The sequence below is a fragment of the Nanorana parkeri genome, unplaced genomic scaffold (genome assembly GCF_000935625.1).
Source record: "Nanorana parkeri isolate BGI_ZX_2015 unplaced genomic scaffold, ASM93562v1 scaffold13, whole genome shotgun sequence".
Lineage (NCBI taxonomy): Eukaryota > Metazoa > Chordata > Amphibia > Anura > Dicroglossidae > Nanorana > Nanorana parkeri.
This window is the reverse complement of record NW_017306281.1, coordinates 2817582-2838770: the sequence shown is the minus strand read 5'-3', so window position 1 is coordinate 2838770 and position 21189 is coordinate 2817582. Positions and strand designations below refer to the sequence as shown.

Here is a 21189-nt window from a genome sequence, read left to right as displayed (position 1 = left end):
AATGAAATATATTTTTACTAAAAATGTATCAGGCAATTACAGCAATAAAGAGAGGCACATCTAAAGCCTGCAATGGTCTCTGCAAGTTAAAACCTTTTCTTTATTGTCCTCTAGATCCCCAATTTGTCAGGTTGTCATTCTAGCTTATGATTTGCACGATAAGGTTCCTTCTTTTCCTGTTTCTGCTCAAAATGCCTGGGCAGTTAGTACTTCTTGGAGATTCCAGAATCAAAATCAAGCTTCTGTTACTCAAATTGCAAGGCAGCAACTTGGTCTTCTGTTCACACTTTTGCCAAGATTTATAAAGTTGATGTTTCTGCCTGCTCTGATGCTAGTTTTGGCAGAAAAGTTATTTAGGTAGCTGTTTGAGTATTTGAGCTGGTTCTTCTAGTTTTTATGGTGGGCACTCTGTTTTGGACTGCATTGAACATCATTATGTCTATTTGGAGCTGTGTCCCTCAATGGACAATCGAGAAAATAGGATTTTGTTCTTACCGTAAAATCCTTTTCTCAGAGTCCATTGAGGAACACAGCTCACTCCCCTTATTCCCTTTCATATTGCTTGCTACAACTGGCAGGAGAGAGGTGGGATGGTTTATGTCTTTAAAGTGGCAGGCTTTTAATTTTTGTCTAGTATCTTATTCTCCTGGAAGTAGTAGCATATCCCTATGTCTAAAAAAATTTCTGAGCTGCATCCCTCAATGGACTTCAAGAAAAGGATTTTTCTGCTAAAATTCTAACACAATTCGATTTTTCCCTGAATGAAGCTTTCAGCTTGCATATGATCACTATTTCATAGCTGACGTGGTGATCACAAGATTGGGAACCACTTTGATTGGTTCCCGATTGTTAGTGGGGGCTAAAGCTATAAGTGACAGTCACTTTTAACATCAAGCAGCAGGGCAAAGTGTTGGCATAATGGCCCATTCACACCATCGGGTTGTAAAAACTACAATGACCTCTGGGCATAAACAAGCCCTTAAGAATTCAGCCAGGTAGATTTGTTTACCCACTAAAGGCCCTAACTTTGGACTGTAGTGGGTGATTTCTGGGGTTATATTGATCCTACCTTACCTGTTTACAGAACAGCTGGACACAAATGTACTAGTTACTGCAACATTGTGATGACAATTCTTAGTGTTTAGCACATGTTATTTCTTGTTCAAGCCCACAAATTGTTCACCTTGATAATGTGTTCCTGTACACAAGTAGGATCACTGCTGCCAAGAATGCTGAGAAGCTCATCATCTGATATGAAGAAGAATCGAGGGAATGCATTTCTCTTAGAGTCCAGGTAATCATTTAAACTCTTCTGACATTTTTCAAGATCCTCACTTAGGTTCTGTAAGTCAAACAGCCGATTTGTTGCCTGGCAGCACCGCTTTATAACTGGGTCTTTCACAGTTTCTGACATTATCTGTAAAAAATGAACCAGTTCTTCATCTAGTAAAAATAAATAATAAATAAACGCTTGCAATATTTCCTTATATTTTGCCTTCCCTGGTTCCTCCCTCCGCCTCATTAATGTTAAGACATTAAAATAAAACCTTCCTTTTTTATTGCATATCTTATTTTAGATTCAGTGACATCTGTATTTGCTTAGGCAATGCAGGTAAATTAAGCCTGGTGGAAACAGCTGGTAGAGTGTGTACATAGCTTACTAAAAAAAAATCACAGCACCCTGGCTCAGTACTCCTCAGCCCTGATCAGGGAAGTTATACAAGCATCAAAATGTCTTGATGGGTGGATGTCAGACTGGAGGAGTGGGTTTTCCTAGACAGAATACATTTTCATGCAGACTGCCCTAGGTAATGCCCACATATGATGCTGAGCATCCAGGATAGAAACAACTAAAATACAATGAATAAAAGGGAGAGGCTGAGGACAGTCAGGTTGCTGAGAAGTAGGGCTAGATGATGTGAGAAGCTTTACAGCCAGGAATGAGGCGGGCTCTATCTGGATTCTTATGTACACTGTGAAAAGCTCACAAAGATATTAAATTAAGTACAGGAAGGGAGCCTTCAGGACTGAGGGTAAGTATGCAGTTCATCTGTACAATAACATGTATTTCAATGGTGTATTTTGGTATTGGCTTTTTCGTACCATCAATGCAAGCAGTGTTACCATTCAAGGGAAACAAGAAGTCCCCATTCACCCCATTATCATGTGATCTTCTGTGGACAGGAGGTGCTTTACAATACAATGGGAGGTGCAGTACAATACAGTCACAGCTGCCACCAGCTGCAGCTGTTCACATGTAATTGCACATGTTGTGATTACCTGCAGAATGCATCCGGACGCAGACTGTTTGCATCCAGGTGCGATTGTCCACAGGTTATTGCAGCATGTGCGAATACATGTGAATGGCCTGCGAACAGCTGCAGGTGGTTGCAGCTGTCATTGTATTGTACAGCGCCTACTGCCTGCAGTAAATCACAGTATCACAAATGTCAGGCTGAAACCGGAAAAAAAAATCTAACTTTTTAAACTAAAATAGAAAAGAGAATGAGGACACAGAGTCCTCAATCTCTTTTTCTGCTGGCCCTGTTATAAATGAACAGGAATCCTCTATACTGAGTGTTCCTGTTCATTCATAACATGAGGACAGAGTATGTTTACCATGTCCACAATCATGAATGAACAGGAAGTGATGTAGATCACTTCCCATTCATTCATAATTGAGGATATAGTAAACATACTATGTCCTCAATTATTTACAAACACTCAGTGATCACTGACATGCTGCCACAGGAGGCTGGGCAGTGGGGGAGGAGAGCTCAGCCTCCTGTGACAGCAATGGCTGTCTCAGCCCACACACCGCTCTCCCGATCTGTGCAGGAGGCTGAGCGGTGCAGGGAGGAGAAACACCGGCCGCTGACAGGGCTCTCCCGCAGCGACAGTTTCTCTCCTACCCGCTGGGACACAGTGCAGCACCACTATTTTGGCCAGAAAATTGCACCTTTGGCATTTTGCCAAAAGTGCCATTTTCGGACGGTATGTTTCGACGGCTGATATATCGGTGCATCCCTAGTTATTTACTTACAATATGTTTAAAAATGATTTTTAAAACTGATGTTTTAGATCTGTATATAATTCAATTACCTTAATAAATACAGAAAATATATACAAAACCACTATACGTTCACTAAAAAGACATAACTACTTACTCGTTTAAATATTTTGTCAATATTGTCAAACTTTTTGGCCTCTTCTGGTAACTGTGATCTAATATCGCCTCCAATAAATATGCTCTCTAAATACATCCACTTCCGCTGTACAACCATCCAAACCTGTAAGAGAGACACATAGCTATTGCATAGGTTTAATGGTGCATTTGACACCATAAGGCTATTAGATAGATATCACAGTACAATCATGCAAACACTAATGATGTGCTGCATTCTATAATGACTAGCATTATAGTGCACTCCACTGCTCTCTTTATTAGGCTACTCAATGAAGCCCAAAGCATAATTAAATATGTTACCTACCGCTATAACTTCTCCAATCAGTGAAAGGGTTTTTTCCCAGAGCTGTACAGTGTTTAAGAAAGGACCAACAAAGCGACTTCCGGAGATACTTTGCAGGTTCATAGCATTGTCATCAAGAATTTGCAGAATGTCATCAACAGATCCTAGAATGTTGCCGCGGTCTTGATTACCCTTAATATACCTCTGTACTGTAAATTTCATATTTTCCCAGGTATCTACAATTTCCTTTACACCCTGGTCAAAACATAAAAAATAAATATATTAAAAGTAATGCCTGGCCATTTTTTCTACCCACGCAACATGGAGCAATATTACAAGACTTTTGCATGCTGTACCAACTATGTAAAGCTACTTGGAAAAAGTTACAGTTAGAGCTATGTTGCATAGTGCAGATTCACTGTGGAAACCCACTGAACAGCAATGAGTTTCCAAGACTGACCAAAGAAACAGTTTCCAGGCTATGGAAGCCTCACAGGTCTCAGGTCTAAACTACTCCTAAAACAACTGCAGAGAAGGGATTGACCTCAATAGGATATCGCAGCCGACAAAGGAGTAACTGAAAACATTTTAAAGTGAGCACGTATATTTTAAATGTTTAAAAGCCCTGTGTAAGAGCAGACACCACCAGTAGATATTGAAAGATACTAGGAAGACACGCTGTATCAACTTGGATGTAGAATACCACAAGTGTTAAATTACACCTGGGATCTGGACCCGTTTCTCAAACAATAATATGCAACAATGTAATCATATAGTGTTTGGAAAGTGTCCTTTGCCAAGTCCATTAGTATTTGGAATGTATTAATAGATAATTTTCTTTTCAAAAGTGGAGTACTGTGTGTTTTGTCTAGGATGATTAATTATGTAAATAGTTTATGGCTGTGTAGCGCCTCCCTCAATTGTCTGATAGGGTATTTTATGTCACACACAAATACAGCACTCCACAGGATCTTCATCAAGAAGAAAAGTCTTTATTCAAAAGATAAAATACACTCTGTCATTCCTCCAATGTAATCCACCAGCCACTAACACGTTTTATCCATTGGGCCTAATCATAGAGAACACACTTTGGAGATGCACCAGCACTTGGGATACTCTCAAGGAAGGGAGTCAGTGGGAATGTTAGTAGTGATTGGTTTGCTTCCGATTACAAAGGGTATTTTATGTGTTTGGGAGACCGTATGAAACACGTTAGCGGGTTTATGATGTGAACTGTTCATCTGATATTAAATAAAGAATCAGAAAATTAAGTTGTGCGCCAGAACCTGTGTAATATTTATTGCTTACTGAGGCGGACAGAGCCTTTCCTGAGCACTAATGACTCCCAGTTCATGGACAATATTAAGCTACAAGTTGGGCGGGCTTTCAATGCTGTTTTGTTGCAGACACCACGAGCAGTCTGCTATAACCTTTATAAACCATAAAATATTCTCATGTACCCTTCTCTGATATGGTTTCACATTGTGACTTAGATGTTACTTTTTACGACTTCGTAGCTAAGCTCTACTGACATTTACCTGTCCAATGAATGCCCTTACTAGTGACATTGGTCGGTGGAATGGCAGCTGGCACAGCTTAAAGTCCAACTGAACATTAAGTTTAAATCAGCTATATATATTGCATCATAACATAAGGTATGTAAAGACTTACATTTTGTTTTCTTTACTAAGGAGCTACAGCCTGAGTTTGAAAGCCAATTCTCTGCCAGACCCGTAGCTCTGCAATCAGCAAATCTCTTGCTCCCTGCGGATTGGAGAGCTCTAGCACTAGGCAGACCTCTGTAGAGAGACCACTGCTTCCACACAGAGAACAAAGATCAGTCTCTACAGCATGTACTTTTGTACTCTTTCAAAAGAAAATGAAATATAATATTTTGTACACCTTTTGTTTTTCTGCACCTGGAATGCATTTAGTAAATTTAAACTGAAAATGCAGTCGGGTTTTATTCATAAAGCCAGGCACAGTCAGACCCCACTAAAAGTAAGACTAAATCATAGTGGGGCACAGAAAAGTATTTTCTAGCTTGTAAAGATAAATGGTGTGCAGTCACTAGTATAAGTGAAACCTGAGCAAGGTTTATATTTTTATCTTTATCTTTTTTTTGTTATTATACTTGGAAAAACATATGGTACCATTACAGATAGTGACCTTGTGTGTCCTGCATAGTCATGTGTCTGAAATCTATTCTTAAATTGCAACTCCAAGCAAACAAATAAACATGCAGCTGAAAGCTAAATGTGTGAACAGTTTAACCTTCACAAGGATTTGAAATTTTCTTCAGTCACTCATGTAATGCACACACCTCTGCCAAACTACACAGCCAGGAAAATCATCCTGGTTAAGCTTTACAACATACTGTTTTAGCAATACTGGTGGAGACATAGGAAGCTCCATTGCTGAACAAAAAAATATGCTTGTCACAAATCAGAAGACTTGCTTTACAGATTACAAACCTACTCTTTCCTATTTTTTTAAAGAGAGGTAATCATGCTGATTCATTATCCAATGAACAGGTAAAGAGTGGAGAACTGGCAGTGGAAACTACAAAGCTAGACCAAGCTTTATGGGTGTGACCAGCCTGGCTATAAAGTGTTGTTGAGGTGTGTGAATCACCAGAGTGGACAACCAGAATTTAGATTTTTTTAGAAGATAAAGGGGGTGTTTTACTAACCTAAACACACGCACGCACTAGGTGCGTGTAATTTTTACACAGCAAAACGTATTTATCAACCAAAAAGTCTCTAAAAGCATATTTCCACTAATGCCATATATGGAAAAATCATGCACATGATGCATATATAATGCTGCTTCACAGTTTAGACAAAAATGGTTAGCTCATGCATTTACATTCCTGCATTCATCAACGCAAGCAACACAATGTAGAGCTAATTTACACAACATCACCTTGCAATTCATGCAGGGCTTTGCACAACACACCTGCTGGGTGTGTACACACTACAAAGGTGTCTGGATTCCACCAATAGATCATGCTGGGAGGGAACACACTACAGAGGTGTATACTTGTTCGTGGCGTGTTTATAAGGTTAGTAAATCAACCCCAAAGAGTTAACATACGTGTATTCCACATGTGTTTTAGTTATCTCTGTAGAGTTCTGCTTTAAGTAAGCACCAAAGGCAAGTGCCAAAAAAAAGTCCCTATCCACTTCCTGACCCCCCTGTCCTTACTTAACCTGATTGTCCCCTAAACTTATCTTTAACCTGACCTGAGCTAAAATGTTTCTAACATGTGCTGCCAGCAAGTACCTGTGTTAGTCCTCCAATCAATCGCCATATCCTTGTGCAGCATTATTAGATCCTAGGATCAGCCTGTACTTCTGGCTAAGCTTTCTATGCCAGAAGAAAACTTGGGGCCAATCATCAACCACCAGTGCTGTCATAAAAGGAAAAATATTGAGTCACATGCTTCTTTGTACCCAGAAGTGCCAGGAATATACCTCTCATGACTAAACTGAGCAGTGGGGGAGTGATGGAGTGATGGAAAGTTGAGTATATGCTGCTAGGATAGGGCATTAAAGCAAACCTGCTGCTCTGACCCTTAAACTAACAATTAAAATAAACTCTCAACTCTTAAAAGATTTGGCACAGTCATGTAACAACTATGTCAAAATTCTAGATCATCGAGTAGAATCAAATAGGCAACTTACTGTTGATGTCTGTACTAAGGCTATCTGGTTCAATTTTACATCGCCTGTGGTTACTCATCTGCAGTACCTTAGAACACATTTAAAAAGTAAAACCCCAATCGAATTGCTTGCTGTTGAGCACCACAAATGCTTTGCTTACAAACATTTCTAACAGCGATATTTCCCCAAATTTGGGGAAGTTTGTTCTTATTTTTGGGTCCAGAGAAGGAGGGTTCAAAGTGGTTATGATGTGTCTATATACACTGTTGACAGAGCTTGAACTAATTGAGACCGAGCTTAAAATATCGAATTTGTTAAATTATAAAAAGATAAGAAGTATGTTTTTAACAAGGAGGCCTTACCTTTTCAATGCTTAGTTCTTTAATGGCTGATGCTACAATATCACCAATGACATCAGCATATTTGTGCAACTCCATAGCAAACATGTTTTCCAAGGTGAAAGTGTCAGGATTCATTTCAAAATTTGTCCCCGTTTTGGTCATCAATTCTTTCCAGTGTCTACAAAATATTTTATTTTTTTTATTTGAGCTCATCAGTGTAAATTGATGTAATGAAACACATAAACATTTACTGATTTTCTGTCTAATAAATTGCACTATACACAAAAATGTTCCCTGATAAATATTTATATGATAAATTTAAGCATTAATAATAGCACAAACCTGTCTCTCAATGCTTCATTCTTTACATCAAGAAGCAAAGGTATAGAGTCTTTAAACTCCTTCATCTTGGATTCCAGGTAAAAGGCCACAGGCAGACTGCGGATGTCTTTAGAAAGCTTTCTGAAAGTCTTGAGGAAGCCATCAATGCCATCTTGGAGAATCTGAACATTTAAATTAGCCCACAATGTCTGGGACCATTCCTCTTTGGCAAGCTAAGAAAGAAGTAAGATATCTTGCAGTGAACAATTCAAATCTCAAACATCATTAAAAAATGATGATGGGCAAAAAGTTGGTCCACAACAGCCAAATCATCCATTAATAAACCTTATTGAAGTAAACAAATTGTTAGGCCCCATTCAGACTTGTTCGTTCTTGTGCGCTGCATTTAGTTTCTGGCATGTAACACTTTTTCTGGCACATCACATGACAATGCACAGTAGTGTTACTGTGCATTATGGTGCACTGTGACGGAAATGCAGAGGTGCATTGGAGTACCACTGAAAATGCATGATAATGCAATGCACTGATGCAGGCATCAGAAATTGTATTTATGAGGCTGTGGCCAAGAAAGTTTCCCATTAAAAAAATAATACCTACAATTAAAAATGAAGCCAGAATTTAAACTTGATTGATTCATTGTAATTTGGTTGAATCATCAGCTAAAGCTTTATTTGTAAGGAAACCTAACATTACATCTTAAGCTTATAAACTCTAATTTGTTTCATTTTTATGATACTGGGGATTGCATGTTCTAAATCCTGGAAGATAACTAATTCTGACTTTAATTTGGTTCAAACTCAAATTTACTGTATTATCATTATTAATGGATTATCATTAATTAAATATTGCGCAATATTTCACTGGAAAAGTAAATCAAGTTTAGAAAGATATGGGAAAACCAATGTAATTATTCTGTATATTTTATAGACAGCTGGGAAATGTGAGTCTCTATTTATACTTTTCTTCATCCTCTTTTTCATCCAACTTTGTTCATTGAATGCCACATATCTGTGCTTCATTCCCAATTAGCTATAAGTGATATTGTGGCATATTTTATTTCTTATGTTAGGATTCATTATTTCTTATACTTCGCTACAAGACTAATAAATAACTGTTAACAGAAATACTGTTTTACTTTCTCTTTGTTCAAAGAAAAAAAGAGAAGTGCAAAATGCCTTTGTATAATATAATTATATAAAATCATACGAGCATTGTTTCAGCTACTTAAATTTATTGTAATAGCTGCCTTTCCCATTTATTGTAAAACATCTTCAACAAAATATTTGAAAACAAACACACAAAAAATATGGGGAAGTTTATACTGTTTTTTTATATTTATTTAGAATTACATGCTCCAAAATTTTTGCTTAAAGGTTTTTAAATTTCAGATTTTCATTAGTGCTTTTCCACCTGCAGTTTTGGGCTTTAACCACTTCCCGTTTTTTTACAACGGCCGGCCGGGAGCTCTCTAGATCTGAGCGGGCGTCTTTAGACATCCGCTCAGCCACGCGCCTGTGCTGCGCAGTGGCGCGGGAGCCTAGGGGATCAGAGGGAGATCGGTACACGACCTCCCTCCGGTCACCTCTCCGCTGCCAGAATGCGGAAGTGATGTATACTACATCACTTTCGGATTCTTGTGTCACTCTCCAGCTTCAGATGCTGGAGAGAAGCTGATGAAGCAGATCTCTGCTTCATTAGCTGCTTCAGGGGGGTCCTATGTGACATTAGGGGTCTTGGAGACCCCTGATGTCTCCATAAAGAGGACCTGTCACATCTTTTGCAATCACATAGGGGGGTTTTCTTAGCCCCCTATGTGATAGTAATAACGTTAAGTGAAGGAAAAAAATAAGAAAAAAAATTACAGTTTCCCCCCAAAAAATTTTAAATTACACTTTTTTTTTTAAAGTCCCCCCCCCATACATACACGCATGTTTTTTTTCAATAATTTTTCCTTACTATAGTAAAAAATAAAATTAAATACCACCAAAAGAAAGCTCTATCTGTCCCCAAAAAAATTTCAGTACAGCGTTGCATGACTGAATAAATGTCAATCAAAGTACTGCAGCGCTAAGTACTGAAAAATGGCCTGGCCAGGAAGGGGGTCTAAAAACCTGGTCTTCAAGTAGTTAATGAACAGAGTAAAACTACTGCTAACCACACACAATAGATATTTTATCAGTAACAGCGGATCTGACAATTGGCCAGTAGCCAAATTGGTTTAGCATCATAGGCAGCACGTCAGGTGCTCTCCAAGTGCCGGAACTGCAGGTACTTGTTAGTGTCTAATGGTTGTTTGCAGGTTTGGGATAAGATGTAGCTGTGGAGTTTGTGGAGTATTGGCAGTAGGTCAGGTGCTCTTCTAGCTCTCTCCAAAGCTGCAGGTACTTGTGGGTGCCTAATTGGCGTTTGTAGGATTGCATTAAGATATAGCTGTAGAGTTTGATAAACTTGTGGTGCAATTATTAAGAGTATGGGAAATGGGAGTGGTGTCTGTTGCAGATCTTAACTAGCTGAACTACAGTTATCAGGTCAAGTAATGGGCACCCATCCATCTCTACTGACCAGCATCAGCAATGATTGTAAGTTGTTGTCCTTAGCATAATAGTTCTTAGTTCTCAATTTTGTTACTGTACAATGTACACTAAGTGCAGTGAAAAGATAATCACATTTTCCTACCCGAGCACCACCTTTCTGAATAATAAAAAAAAAACAGAAAAATACCACCATAACGGAATGTTTTCATGTGAAATGCAAATCATATTTGCTTCATAACTCCCAATACTTTTGTTTGTTGTCCATAAATTGCTCCTCAGCAAAGCAAGGACCTTTATCACACGATGCTAAAAACAGTTAAGTATAAAGATTTTTTAACAGAAATGTTAAAAGTCACACAAGAGAGGTCATGTCCCTATAAAGTATATAAAATAAATGAACAGAAAAAGTAATGCAATCTTTGAGGTATGTGCACATAAATAGTGTATTTGAAGTAGAGTATTAATAAACACAGCTGATGGGTAAAATATCACAGCACTGGTATCAGATGAGCTCTGTGCAATTTTGAGCATTCATGGCTCAGTTCACCATAATTGTCTTACTATTAGTTCAGTGCTAATACAGTCTGTGAACATACACTTTTTCATACCTAAATATCACAAAATTACTGTTAGCAAGAAATTTGTTTTGACATACCTTCTGTGCACTATAAATGTCATATATCTGCCGCAAACCTTTCATTTCTTTTTGCACTTGTAAAAGTTCTGGATACATGGTAATAGGAAGATCAAAAAGTTTTTCGGCATTAGCCAACTCCTGGCGGTTCTTTTCGTATTTTAGAAGCTCTTTCTCATACGCAACAAGGATTTGCAAACCTGTAAATAGCCAGGTGAGATAGGGTTAATATTTCTTCAAGGGTTGTATCAGGGGGACATCCTTTAATATAATGTTATTGGTTTGGGTGGAGTGCATGAGACCTTATCACCTCACAGGTCTTGGTGTCCTCTGCACTTCAGTGAGATCTACGCTTAGCCTTTGTATCACCATGGCAGCCAAAGTTCTGCTGTGAGCACAACTCCCTGGTAACCTGTCCTCCACATATTCTTATTAAGGATCTGATGGGAAGCTAGAGGCAACAATTATATATATGGAGATTTCAGAATTCACACCATAGTGGATAACCAGGAAACTCAACCTGCAGCAGAGCTCTGACTTGTATAGCAGAACTGAGCATGAGGGGAAATTTGTTATAAGGCTGAGGATTTGAAATCTTGTGAGAAGATGCTACTGCATATAGTTGGGGCATCTTCTTGAAAGACTGGGGATCTTCATCTTCCTCAGGACCTCACCAGAAGGCCTGTGACATCAACCTTTGCCAAGGCACCCTGAGCGGTCCTAATGTGTGATATTTTTTGTCTTCTTTTTTTTACAAGTAAAGGTGCCCATACACCTTACAACCATCGCAAGACTTTTGTCTTGCGATGGTTGTAAGCTAATTAAAAGCTCGTACGATCTGCCCATCTTGGACAGGCAGATCGTACTTGCGATCATCGCAAGCCCACCCCCCTGTGGGGCGGGCTTGCGATGACTGCAATGAGGGGCGGGCTTCCGATGACTGCAAACGGGCGGTGTGCGCGTGCGCACCCCGGCCCGTTTGGCAGTTGTCGAACAAGCAGGCCACTAACCCGCCGAGAATCGTACGATTCTCGGCGGGTTTTCAAGCCTGCTTGTTCAACAGAAGACGTGCGACCGTACAGTAGAAACGGTTGCACGCCTGCCATACACTTTGCGATTATCGTACGATAATCGTACAGTGTATGGGCACCTTTAGGCTGCTTTAATTCATGGGGGGTTGGGGAGGGGGGTCTAAAAGTTAAGCTGATCTTGCATTTTGATGCAAGGTCTGCGTTAAAATGGTCAACAGTCATGCTTAAAAACTCACTACATAAAACGTTTTTTCATGCAGGCACAAGACGTAACTCTTCATCATAACAATTTGCCTCTTTTTTTTCTTCAGATGGAGCTTCACTACATTAATATGATCAAAGAAAACTAGGATATTAATCATAATAGGTGGAGAACAATTATTTAGTGGACCTCAGAAGTATGTAAGATAAAGCAAATGATAAAATTATTATTTCTAGGCTAATTTACCCTCTAAATGTATTTTGAAGAGTTAGTCACATTCCAGCAAATCTGTTTGGCATTATAGTGAATTATAACAAAACGTTAAAAGGTAAATGATGCAAAGAGCAAAAGTAAAATATAAGAATGCTTACCATTTATGTAGTTTAAAATATTAATCTGCTAGTTGTGTTATGCTGTACCTTTCTCAAGGTCATCCCCCACTGCTCCAGGTCCTTCTGAACGGAAGAGCTCTGCAAACTTTGCCAACTCTTTCTTGTAATCCTCAATCTGATCTTTTGTGATCTATTGAATGGAAAACGGTGTAAATACCATTTAGGAAAGTTGTATTTTCAATATGAGGGTGAGTTTAAGACACAGGGACATGACCCTTACAGTAGCATGAACAGTTCCAGGGTAAGGTTGGAAAGTGGGAGTCTGTTTAAACAGCCCCGATGCTGGCGACGTACACTGTACGTCGTCAGTCACGAAGGGGTTAAGGTGTAGTGGATGCTTTGAACAGATTTTCCATAGAGATAGTGAACTAACGAACAGTAAGTGAATTTATAAATGTTTCTGATAAACTTAGGTCTAGCTTCAGACAAAGGGGCAAACTCAATGGACCACTTTGTCTTTTTGTGCTGTCTATTTTCTATGTTTTTTTGGGACTAAGGGTTCGTTCACATCATAAAATACGTTGCAATGTACGTTATGGTAACGCATGGCAGTGCAATGTATGTGAACGGCAACACACTGTATAATTTAAACAACAACCCTTGAACAGTGCAGTGTAGCGCAGCACAACACAAAGATGCAAATGTCCTGTGTGCTCTGTATTTACAATACATAGAGCAGGATCTCAAAATTAATGGGCTGTCCAACAAAATGCTCTTTCACACAGAAATACTTTACAGTGCACAGCATTGTGGATTGAATGGGCCCTTATAATGTACATTTTTTTCTATGATGTAACTACAAGATTAGAACAATATGCAGTATTGAAGCACAGGGCTGGCACACACCTGAGTAAATGTCTTTTTCACTCTTCCAAGGCTGCGATCCACGTGCTTTGATTCCTGGAACAAATCTTCCCAAATTTGTGTTATTTTCTCTGCCAACATTTTCTCTTCTTCCTCAAACTAAATAAACCATTAAACCCAATAATGAATATTTAGATTTTATACTGTCCATTCCAGATGTTGCAACAATGAAGAATGGAAACTAAATATTTTTCTAATAAATATTAAATAAGGTATTACAGAAAGGGGAAAACAAGGGCAATTTATACAAGTTAACAAATCAATTTCCACTCAGGGATGCAAAAGTACAAGTGATTTAATGGAACGTGACAACTTTAGTGTTGTTTATATTAAGTTCCTCTTAACATTTAGCTATCAGAAGCTGCAGGAGCAGAACTGAAAGCTCTTTCCTCAAAAGTCTTTTTTGTTTTGGATAGAGTATAGAAGGATCAGATTTTGTTGCTATGTGTGTCCCCATTTTTTTTCATTAGAACATGAAAAATGTTAGAACTTCCATGAAGTGTTTTATTGCTGTGCCCAGTCCCAGTAACCCCGTCCCCCTTATAGCTTGTCCTGGTGTCATAGGTGAAAAGAGTGAGGGGAAATATCCACCAGGTAGTCAAATACAACAACAAAAAACTGTTCAAAAGCATTTCAAACAGAGGGACGGGCACCGCAGCAACTAAAAGAACCAGTTGAACAACAAAAAGAACTGTTACAAATACTTAAACAAATGCCTCCCGCCTTCCTGATTGGCTAGGAAACCAGATTCACTCTGCCCAGTGACAATGCGAGGCAGACTGACGGTAAGTCATGACCCGCCAGCCGGCTTCCTGATTAGCTGGGCCCACGGTATCTCAGGATACCGGTATTTGGTATATGCAAATACCGAAAAAAAATATCGGTACTCGTACTCATTACCGATAAACTGGTATCGGTGCATCCCTAGTAAAAAGGAAACCTTTGGTCTTAAAACAACCTTGTCCTTAAGAGGAACCAAATTGTCTCTACAAGACAAGGCAGACAACTCGGAAACCCTTCTAGCGGAGGTAATGGCCACAAGAAAGGCAGCCTTTTTGGATAACAAAGAAATATCTTGAACAAGTTAAAAATTCGGTTTTTGTAGAACAGATCAAACCAGATGCAAGTCCCACGGAGGACATTGAAAAAGGACACACAAGGGAGATATATGACCCTTAATGGTACCAAGAGCTAAATGGTGTTCTACCCCTGATTGAAGGAAAGACTAAATTCACAAAATACAAAAAAACCCAAGGACTCACACCAACAAAAATAAATCTTCCACATACAGTGATAACTATTATGAGTAGAAAATCTACGAGCCTTCAGCCTAGTAGGGATGACAAAATCTGAACTCCTCTGTCTTTCAACACCTGGGTTTCAACAGCCAGCAACCTAGAAGCAGGGTGGAAGATTGGTCCCTGAGATAACAGATCTGGCCAATCTGGAAGTAGCCAAGGATCCCTCGTTCTGAATACAAATCTGTTCAACTTCTCCACATCCGGTGTTGTGTTTCCCTGCACTGACAAAAATGTTGAAACAGATCTTCCAGATCCAGTGGTTGTCTGCTGAGAAAGTTTGCTGGAACATGAAGTTCTACCCAACCCAATATCAAATGAGCCTCCTTCGCCACCAACACACTCTTGGTGCCCTCCTGGTGATTTCTGTAGGCTACTGTCGTGGCAGTTTCTGACTGGGTTCAAACCAGGCAACCAGTCAGAAGGGGGGCAACCAGTCAGAAGTGTATGTGCCCATGTGTGTAGAAGAATTTTAAAAACATCAACAAGTCCATGCCCCAGCCTCTTAAAAAAGAAGCAGGAAATGTAGGTAAAATTCACACAGACTCCACAATAAGCATAAAAGCCATTTAAAAAAATTTACACCTCCAACATAACAAAAGGGAAAAAAAACTATCACCGTGTTCCATTGTACAAAAGACATATATATGTACATATGACTGCATGGTCCTGTTACCTTCTGTCAAAGTAGGAATCTCCAGATAATACTGGCCTGACCGTATAATTAACCACTCATCGTCCGGAGCAATTTCTTAATATTTGCACACACATAATACACAATTTTTTTGCTATCATATAGGAGGCTAGCAAGTGATGGGAGGAGAGATCAGCTGCTAGGAGTGTGCTGATCTCCCTCTAACTGAAGAGGAGAGACCTGCCATTCTAGTGCAGGAGCTGTATAGCCACCAGATCACTTGTATCTGAACAGCTTCAGGATCCGGATGTTTATCCACATTCGGTGGTCCTGAAACAGTTAAAGAAAAGACCATGGGAAATTCGGACCACTGCAGGATGAATCATAAGTACTGAGACCAGAAACAACCTGCATCCTGAAGACTAGAGAAACTTCTAGGATTTCATTTATCAGGTACGAATCTCTAAGTCATGCCGGCTAGCTAGAGAAACTTCCAGGATTTAATTTATCAGGTACGAATCTCTAAGTCATGCCGGCTAGCTAGATAAACTTTCAGGATTTATTATTATCCGGCATGAATCATCTAGCAGCTATTGGTAGTAGAATCTCTCAGAAGAAATAAAACAAACTACAATTAAAAAAATCAGAAGAGAAGGACACATCCATTCTCCTGAGGACACTAAGCAAAACTGACAGGTGTGAGGTGGGAGGGGTTATGTCCCTTAAAATGGTAAGCTCTTAATTTTGTGCCTGGTGTCCAATTTTCCTGGAGGCAGCAGCATAACCCTACATCTCAGAATTATTGAGACCGGTGTCACATGCTGTGTTGATTGTACGAAAACTGCAGTGTCCTAGTCACTTCCTGTGAGCTTAAATGGAAGCAATCTATCTTTCTTCTGTAAACTACTAATCCCATCAACATCCATGTAATAAAGATAAACAAGGACTGTCATGTTTGAAGTCCAGCCAGGTTGTCAACCATCGCTTCCTCAATAGATACAGTGGGAAGTAAGTGTAGCCACTCAGGGATAGCAAGTGTGTTATTCACAGGACTACCAGGTGGGGAAAAAAGGAAAAAGCCTGATAGAAGAAAAATAATGTAGTCATCTTTAAGTTTAATGTGTAGTGTAGTGTAGACTCTTTTAAGTGTGGGTGCTTCTAGCGAAATTCACATTTGGTTTCCAGTATTTTTGTCAAAATGTGTCATGCTAGACTTGTCTACGTATTGTTGAAGACTTTACTCACCTCAATATTATACATCGCCAGAGTTCGATATCTCTCTTGGATGTCTCGATATCGCAATTCTGCCATTAAAGACATATCTCTTATATCTGCAATGGTGGCAAGGACAAACTTGAGATCTTCAAGTGTGTCTGGAGTCTGTATCAAATTTAATGATAGCTTCTAGAATACAAAAAAAAATCTTCATTTTAAAGGGAAATTCACAGAAAATGAAATTTAAGCCTTTTTTTGTCTAATGGAAACATCATCTGCATCATACTGCTTTTTTCAATATTGGATAATTCAGTCCTAAGCACAACCAGATTGAACAAACAAACACAATACAGGTTAGGGGCATCCCTAGGCATCATCATGCATGTGATGGTGATGGATGCCGGCACAGAGAGAAAGGGATGTTCACCAAGCGGCATATGGTATGCCTCAGGTCCCCTCTTCTCTCTCTCGTTTTGGTGTCACCACCTCCGGGGGTGTCGCCAGGTGTGGGCAGCACCCCCCTTGTGACGCCACTGATACAGGTCAGATATCTCTGACAAGGCATCTCTTTATTTTACATTCCATATTGATCATCTTGACTTTTAGGCTTTGTACTTTTTGATAGTCATGGAACCAAGATCAGCTGAATCACTCTTGGGCTTAAGAGAACTATAGGATGGCATGGCATGGGGCCCAAATATCTATAGGTTACAGAACTTTAAACAGGATCTGAACATGTACCATATACATAGACTTCTGATTAGCCCTATAGGAACAATAAGACCAACAAACAATTTAATTTGTACCCAGGCTAAATAATTACTGTTTAGTGTTCTCTGTAAGTGCTCCCCATAATACTTTGCTACTTTGCTCTATCAGCAGCTGAAATAGTTGACATTTTTAATGCAAAGTTCTAATACTCAATACATGGTCAGTTTGTTGAACATCTGTACCAGAAAGCATAGGGGTATATTATAAAGATAATTCTGAAAATTATTTTTAAATAGAATGCTTTAAAGTGAAACTGTAATACAGAACTCTGCACACTACCATTAGTGACCGCTTCTTCGGGGGTGCAGGTTTGCTGGCTGCCATATGCAGGGAGCTCTGGCCTTACTCTGACTTCCTGATCTGCATGCTTAATCTGTGTAAGTGATTGAGAAACTATTGAAGACCGAAAAAGCTTAGCAATGGCAGCTTTGATATTTTTTCCACTACAGATTTTTTTTAAAGCATTCATATGCTGGTCCTGAATGGTGCATCTGTATACCTGTATATAAGATTCTATATTAATGTTACCAAACCTTACCTCCAGCTCATCTCTGAGGCTATAGAGCTCCTCCCGTGCAGACTCATTTAGCAGGTGACCTAGTGAATTTACCCACGCCCTTGCATTTTCCTGCACTGTGTATGCCAGAGGGCCCAGATAAAGTCTAATACATTGTTCATCTTTTATTAATGGCTGCTGGGTAACCTCTAGAGCTAGCCTGCTGTAGAACTGCAATTTTTCATCGTAAATCACACAGGAGGGTTTTTTGGCAGCAAACTTTTCCAGGACAATTGCTTTATCCAACTTCCACAGAGGCCGGTATCTCTTCCATCTGTTCAGGTACTTGGTGAGGAAAGTGAGCAGCTTATGCATGTTCTGACTGATCATGACTGCTTGTTCTATGATTTGAGGGATCTGATATATTTCACTGTAGAAGCTGTAGACAACAGGCTCGTCCTCTTCTGCTTTTTGAGGAGGGCAGAGAATGCATGTTCCATGCATCCAGCGTACAAAATTCTGAAAACAGAGTATGTTGCTTTTAGGAAATATTGTAAAGTACTTATGTACATCTATCATTTTAAAGCAGAACTCCCACCAAAATGAATAGACCAATTAACCCTTTCGCTGCCACCAACGTAAGGCTTACGGCGGAACACAACTGCTTCCAGATGGCCAACTCAGTAAGCCTTACGTTGGTGGCTTTTACGGTTCTGCTATAAGCTCATGGTCACTTTAGCAAGCACGAACTTATACCAGAACAGTTCCCCAATGGTCTCCTGTAAAATAAACGACCATGCGGGTGCGGGTGAGTGTACTCGTATGCTGACAGGATGGATCCTGTCTGCGTCCGAGCCAGGAAACATGCACCCGCACGGACCTGCACTTGAGGTGAGCGTAGGGGGGCGTAGGGGGGCGTATGGCCGCGTAGCCACACAGAGAAGGACAGGGGCTGCATACTAATCACACGCAGCACCTGTCTTTTCTGGGAGCTGTCCGATACGGCCGTGCACGCAGCACGGAGCTGTAAATGTTGGCCGATTCCCGTGTGAATGGGGTCTAAAAGTTACACATATTATATACAGTATATCATAGTCCTGAGCATGATAAATACTCCCTTATCTTACTAGACTGATTTATAAACCACAGTAGAGCTGGTGGATTATTATTTTTTTGTATCAAAGCTATGTTATAACAAAAATGTTCCCAGCTGCACAGGTAGATTTGTTTAGATGACCCTATACACAATTACTTAACAGGGAACAAACCCCCTCTTTGTTTATTGTTTGGCTTGGTCTACCTTTGTGGTCTCCAGACATCCTTTGTAGCACTGAACAATCAGTTTGAACATTTCATTGAAATTAGGATGTAATATAATTTCTGGTGCAGAGAGAATTGTTTCAATTTGAAAGAGTGGAGTTTTCCCAATAATAGCAGCATTAAAAGCCTGAAGATTCCTGGTGGAGAACACAATAGAAAAATGTTAAAGTGTATTCAGAATAATATATTTGCCAACAAACTGAAAATGTCCCTTTATGTTGGACCAATAAACCCACCAAAAAGAAATCATTCACAAATATGTAGGTAAAATAATACGTACTTTTACAGTTTCCTTCTCTGATAAAGTTTAAGTTTGGGTGTTTGCATTCTAGCCATATTGATCCATGCAATAACCACCAAGAAAAAAGATCTGTGTGACACCCACTCATCCTTACCCCTCATCTTTATCTAAAATATATTCACTTCACTCTCCCAAGGCTTTTGTAGTATCCAGGTCTTTGATTCAGAAAGAACTAAAAGACCATTAACACAAACAAAAATATTATTTGGGTTTTTGGGCCCTTTTTTATATTCACAAATACAACAAAAGCTCACCTCGTATTGTTCATACATTCTACTTTATAAAGCTACAGTGAATAATTCCTTGTTCGAAACGTGTCGGAGTTGTAAGTTGCAAGGCACCATCCACTGGTTTCTATGGTGACATCAGACAGTCCGCAGGGAAGTCCACGAGTGGCAGAACCCATTGGAAACATGGATCAGCTGTTTGATTTGTACTATGACTGGATCATTGAAGGTCAGGCGACATGTTATTGGGATGAACCCAAAAGTGGGGAGATAGAATGACACCAGGCGTTATGTTGAGAAGAAATAATCTCTGAATGCGGGTGAAGACACCAGAGCATTCAGTCTAGCACAGATAAGAGTCAAAACAAATCTTGTTTGACAACCACAGGTACTATGATCCTAATTTACTAAGTAAATACACTTTGTATGCAGCTAAACAAATTATCTTCTCTGCACAGCCTACAAAGGGAGATTAGCAATAATGATTCTGAAGTCTCCTCCTGTACTTATAATGTAAGTTTTCTTTTTTTTATCATGAAAGTTTATGACATTTTCTTTTTTTATCATTAAAGTTTATTACATTTATATGTATAATACATACAAAACATACACATTAAAGGAAAAAAATAAAAAGGGAACAAAAAAAAAATTAAAAAAAAAAAAAAAAAAGGGAAAAAAAAAAAAAAAAAAACAACCTAAGAAATAATGCAGTATGTAGACAATGTTAAGGATTGTAGGGACAGCACATAGCAAACAGGCACCGCTGCATTCTTTGTATAGCAAAAAGGGGGGAAGCAACCAGGAAGTCCAGTACAGTACATTCAATTAGTTTTAACCAAGCATCTAGGGTCTGATAGCCAGCACGACCATTGGTAGGTGAAGAGATGGGTGTTAAGGTTGGCTTTGGCAAAAAGAAATTCATAGTGCGCATGGTTATTAAGGATTTGAATGACATTGCGCAACGGAGGGGGTTCAGGCTGTTTCCAGGCTCTTGCAATAGCAAGACGAGCAGCAATGAGGACATGAGATATCACTGTACGTGATGTTTTCGGCCATTCTTCCAGACCTATTCCTAATAAAGCGAATTGTGGGGATATATTGTAAGAGATCCTAGTGAGTACTGACATGAGGGTGGAAACATCAGACGAGAAAGATTTGAGGGAATTGCATGACCACCATGTATGAGTCAAGGAGCCCACCGTTCCACATCCTCTCCAACAGATTGGTGAAGAAGAAGTGAAGGCCCTTGCCAATCTTTGTGGTGTAAAGTACCATTTATGTAGTAATTTTTGTACGGATTCCCAGTGATTTAGACATTTAGAAGTTTTCAAAGGTTGGGATATAACTGTATACCACTGCTCCAATGGTATGGAGAAGTGCAATTCCTTTTCCCACCAAAGCATGGATGGCAGCTTTACAGAGTCGCTTGGTTCACTTAGCAGTTTATAAAAA

The 21189-nt window shown here is 39.4% G+C and overlaps 1 protein-coding gene across 1 annotated transcript in view; it reads right to left on the bottom strand.

Moving 5' to 3' along the window:
* DNAH10 (dynein axonemal heavy chain 10) overlaps positions 1-21189 on the bottom strand; it is a 135018-nt gene that overhangs the window by 64938 nt on the left and 48891 nt on the right. Inside the window, exons 19-29 of the mRNA XM_018556926.1 lie at positions 19190-19346; positions 17932-18408; positions 16653-16811; positions 13458-13574; positions 12639-12741; positions 11008-11186; positions 7819-8030; positions 7498-7654; positions 3492-3725; positions 3168-3290; positions 1184-1417 (exon numbers count right to left, since the gene is read on the bottom strand). Coding sequence (XP_018412428.1) covers positions 1184-1417; positions 3168-3290; positions 3492-3725; positions 7498-7654; positions 7819-8030; positions 11008-11186; positions 12639-12741; positions 13458-13574; positions 16653-16811; positions 17932-18408; positions 19190-19346 — 2152 coding nt within the window. The remainder of the gene's footprint in view (positions 1-1183; positions 1418-3167; positions 3291-3491; positions 3726-7497; positions 7655-7818; positions 8031-11007; positions 11187-12638; positions 12742-13457; positions 13575-16652; positions 16812-17931; positions 18409-19189; positions 19347-21189) is intronic.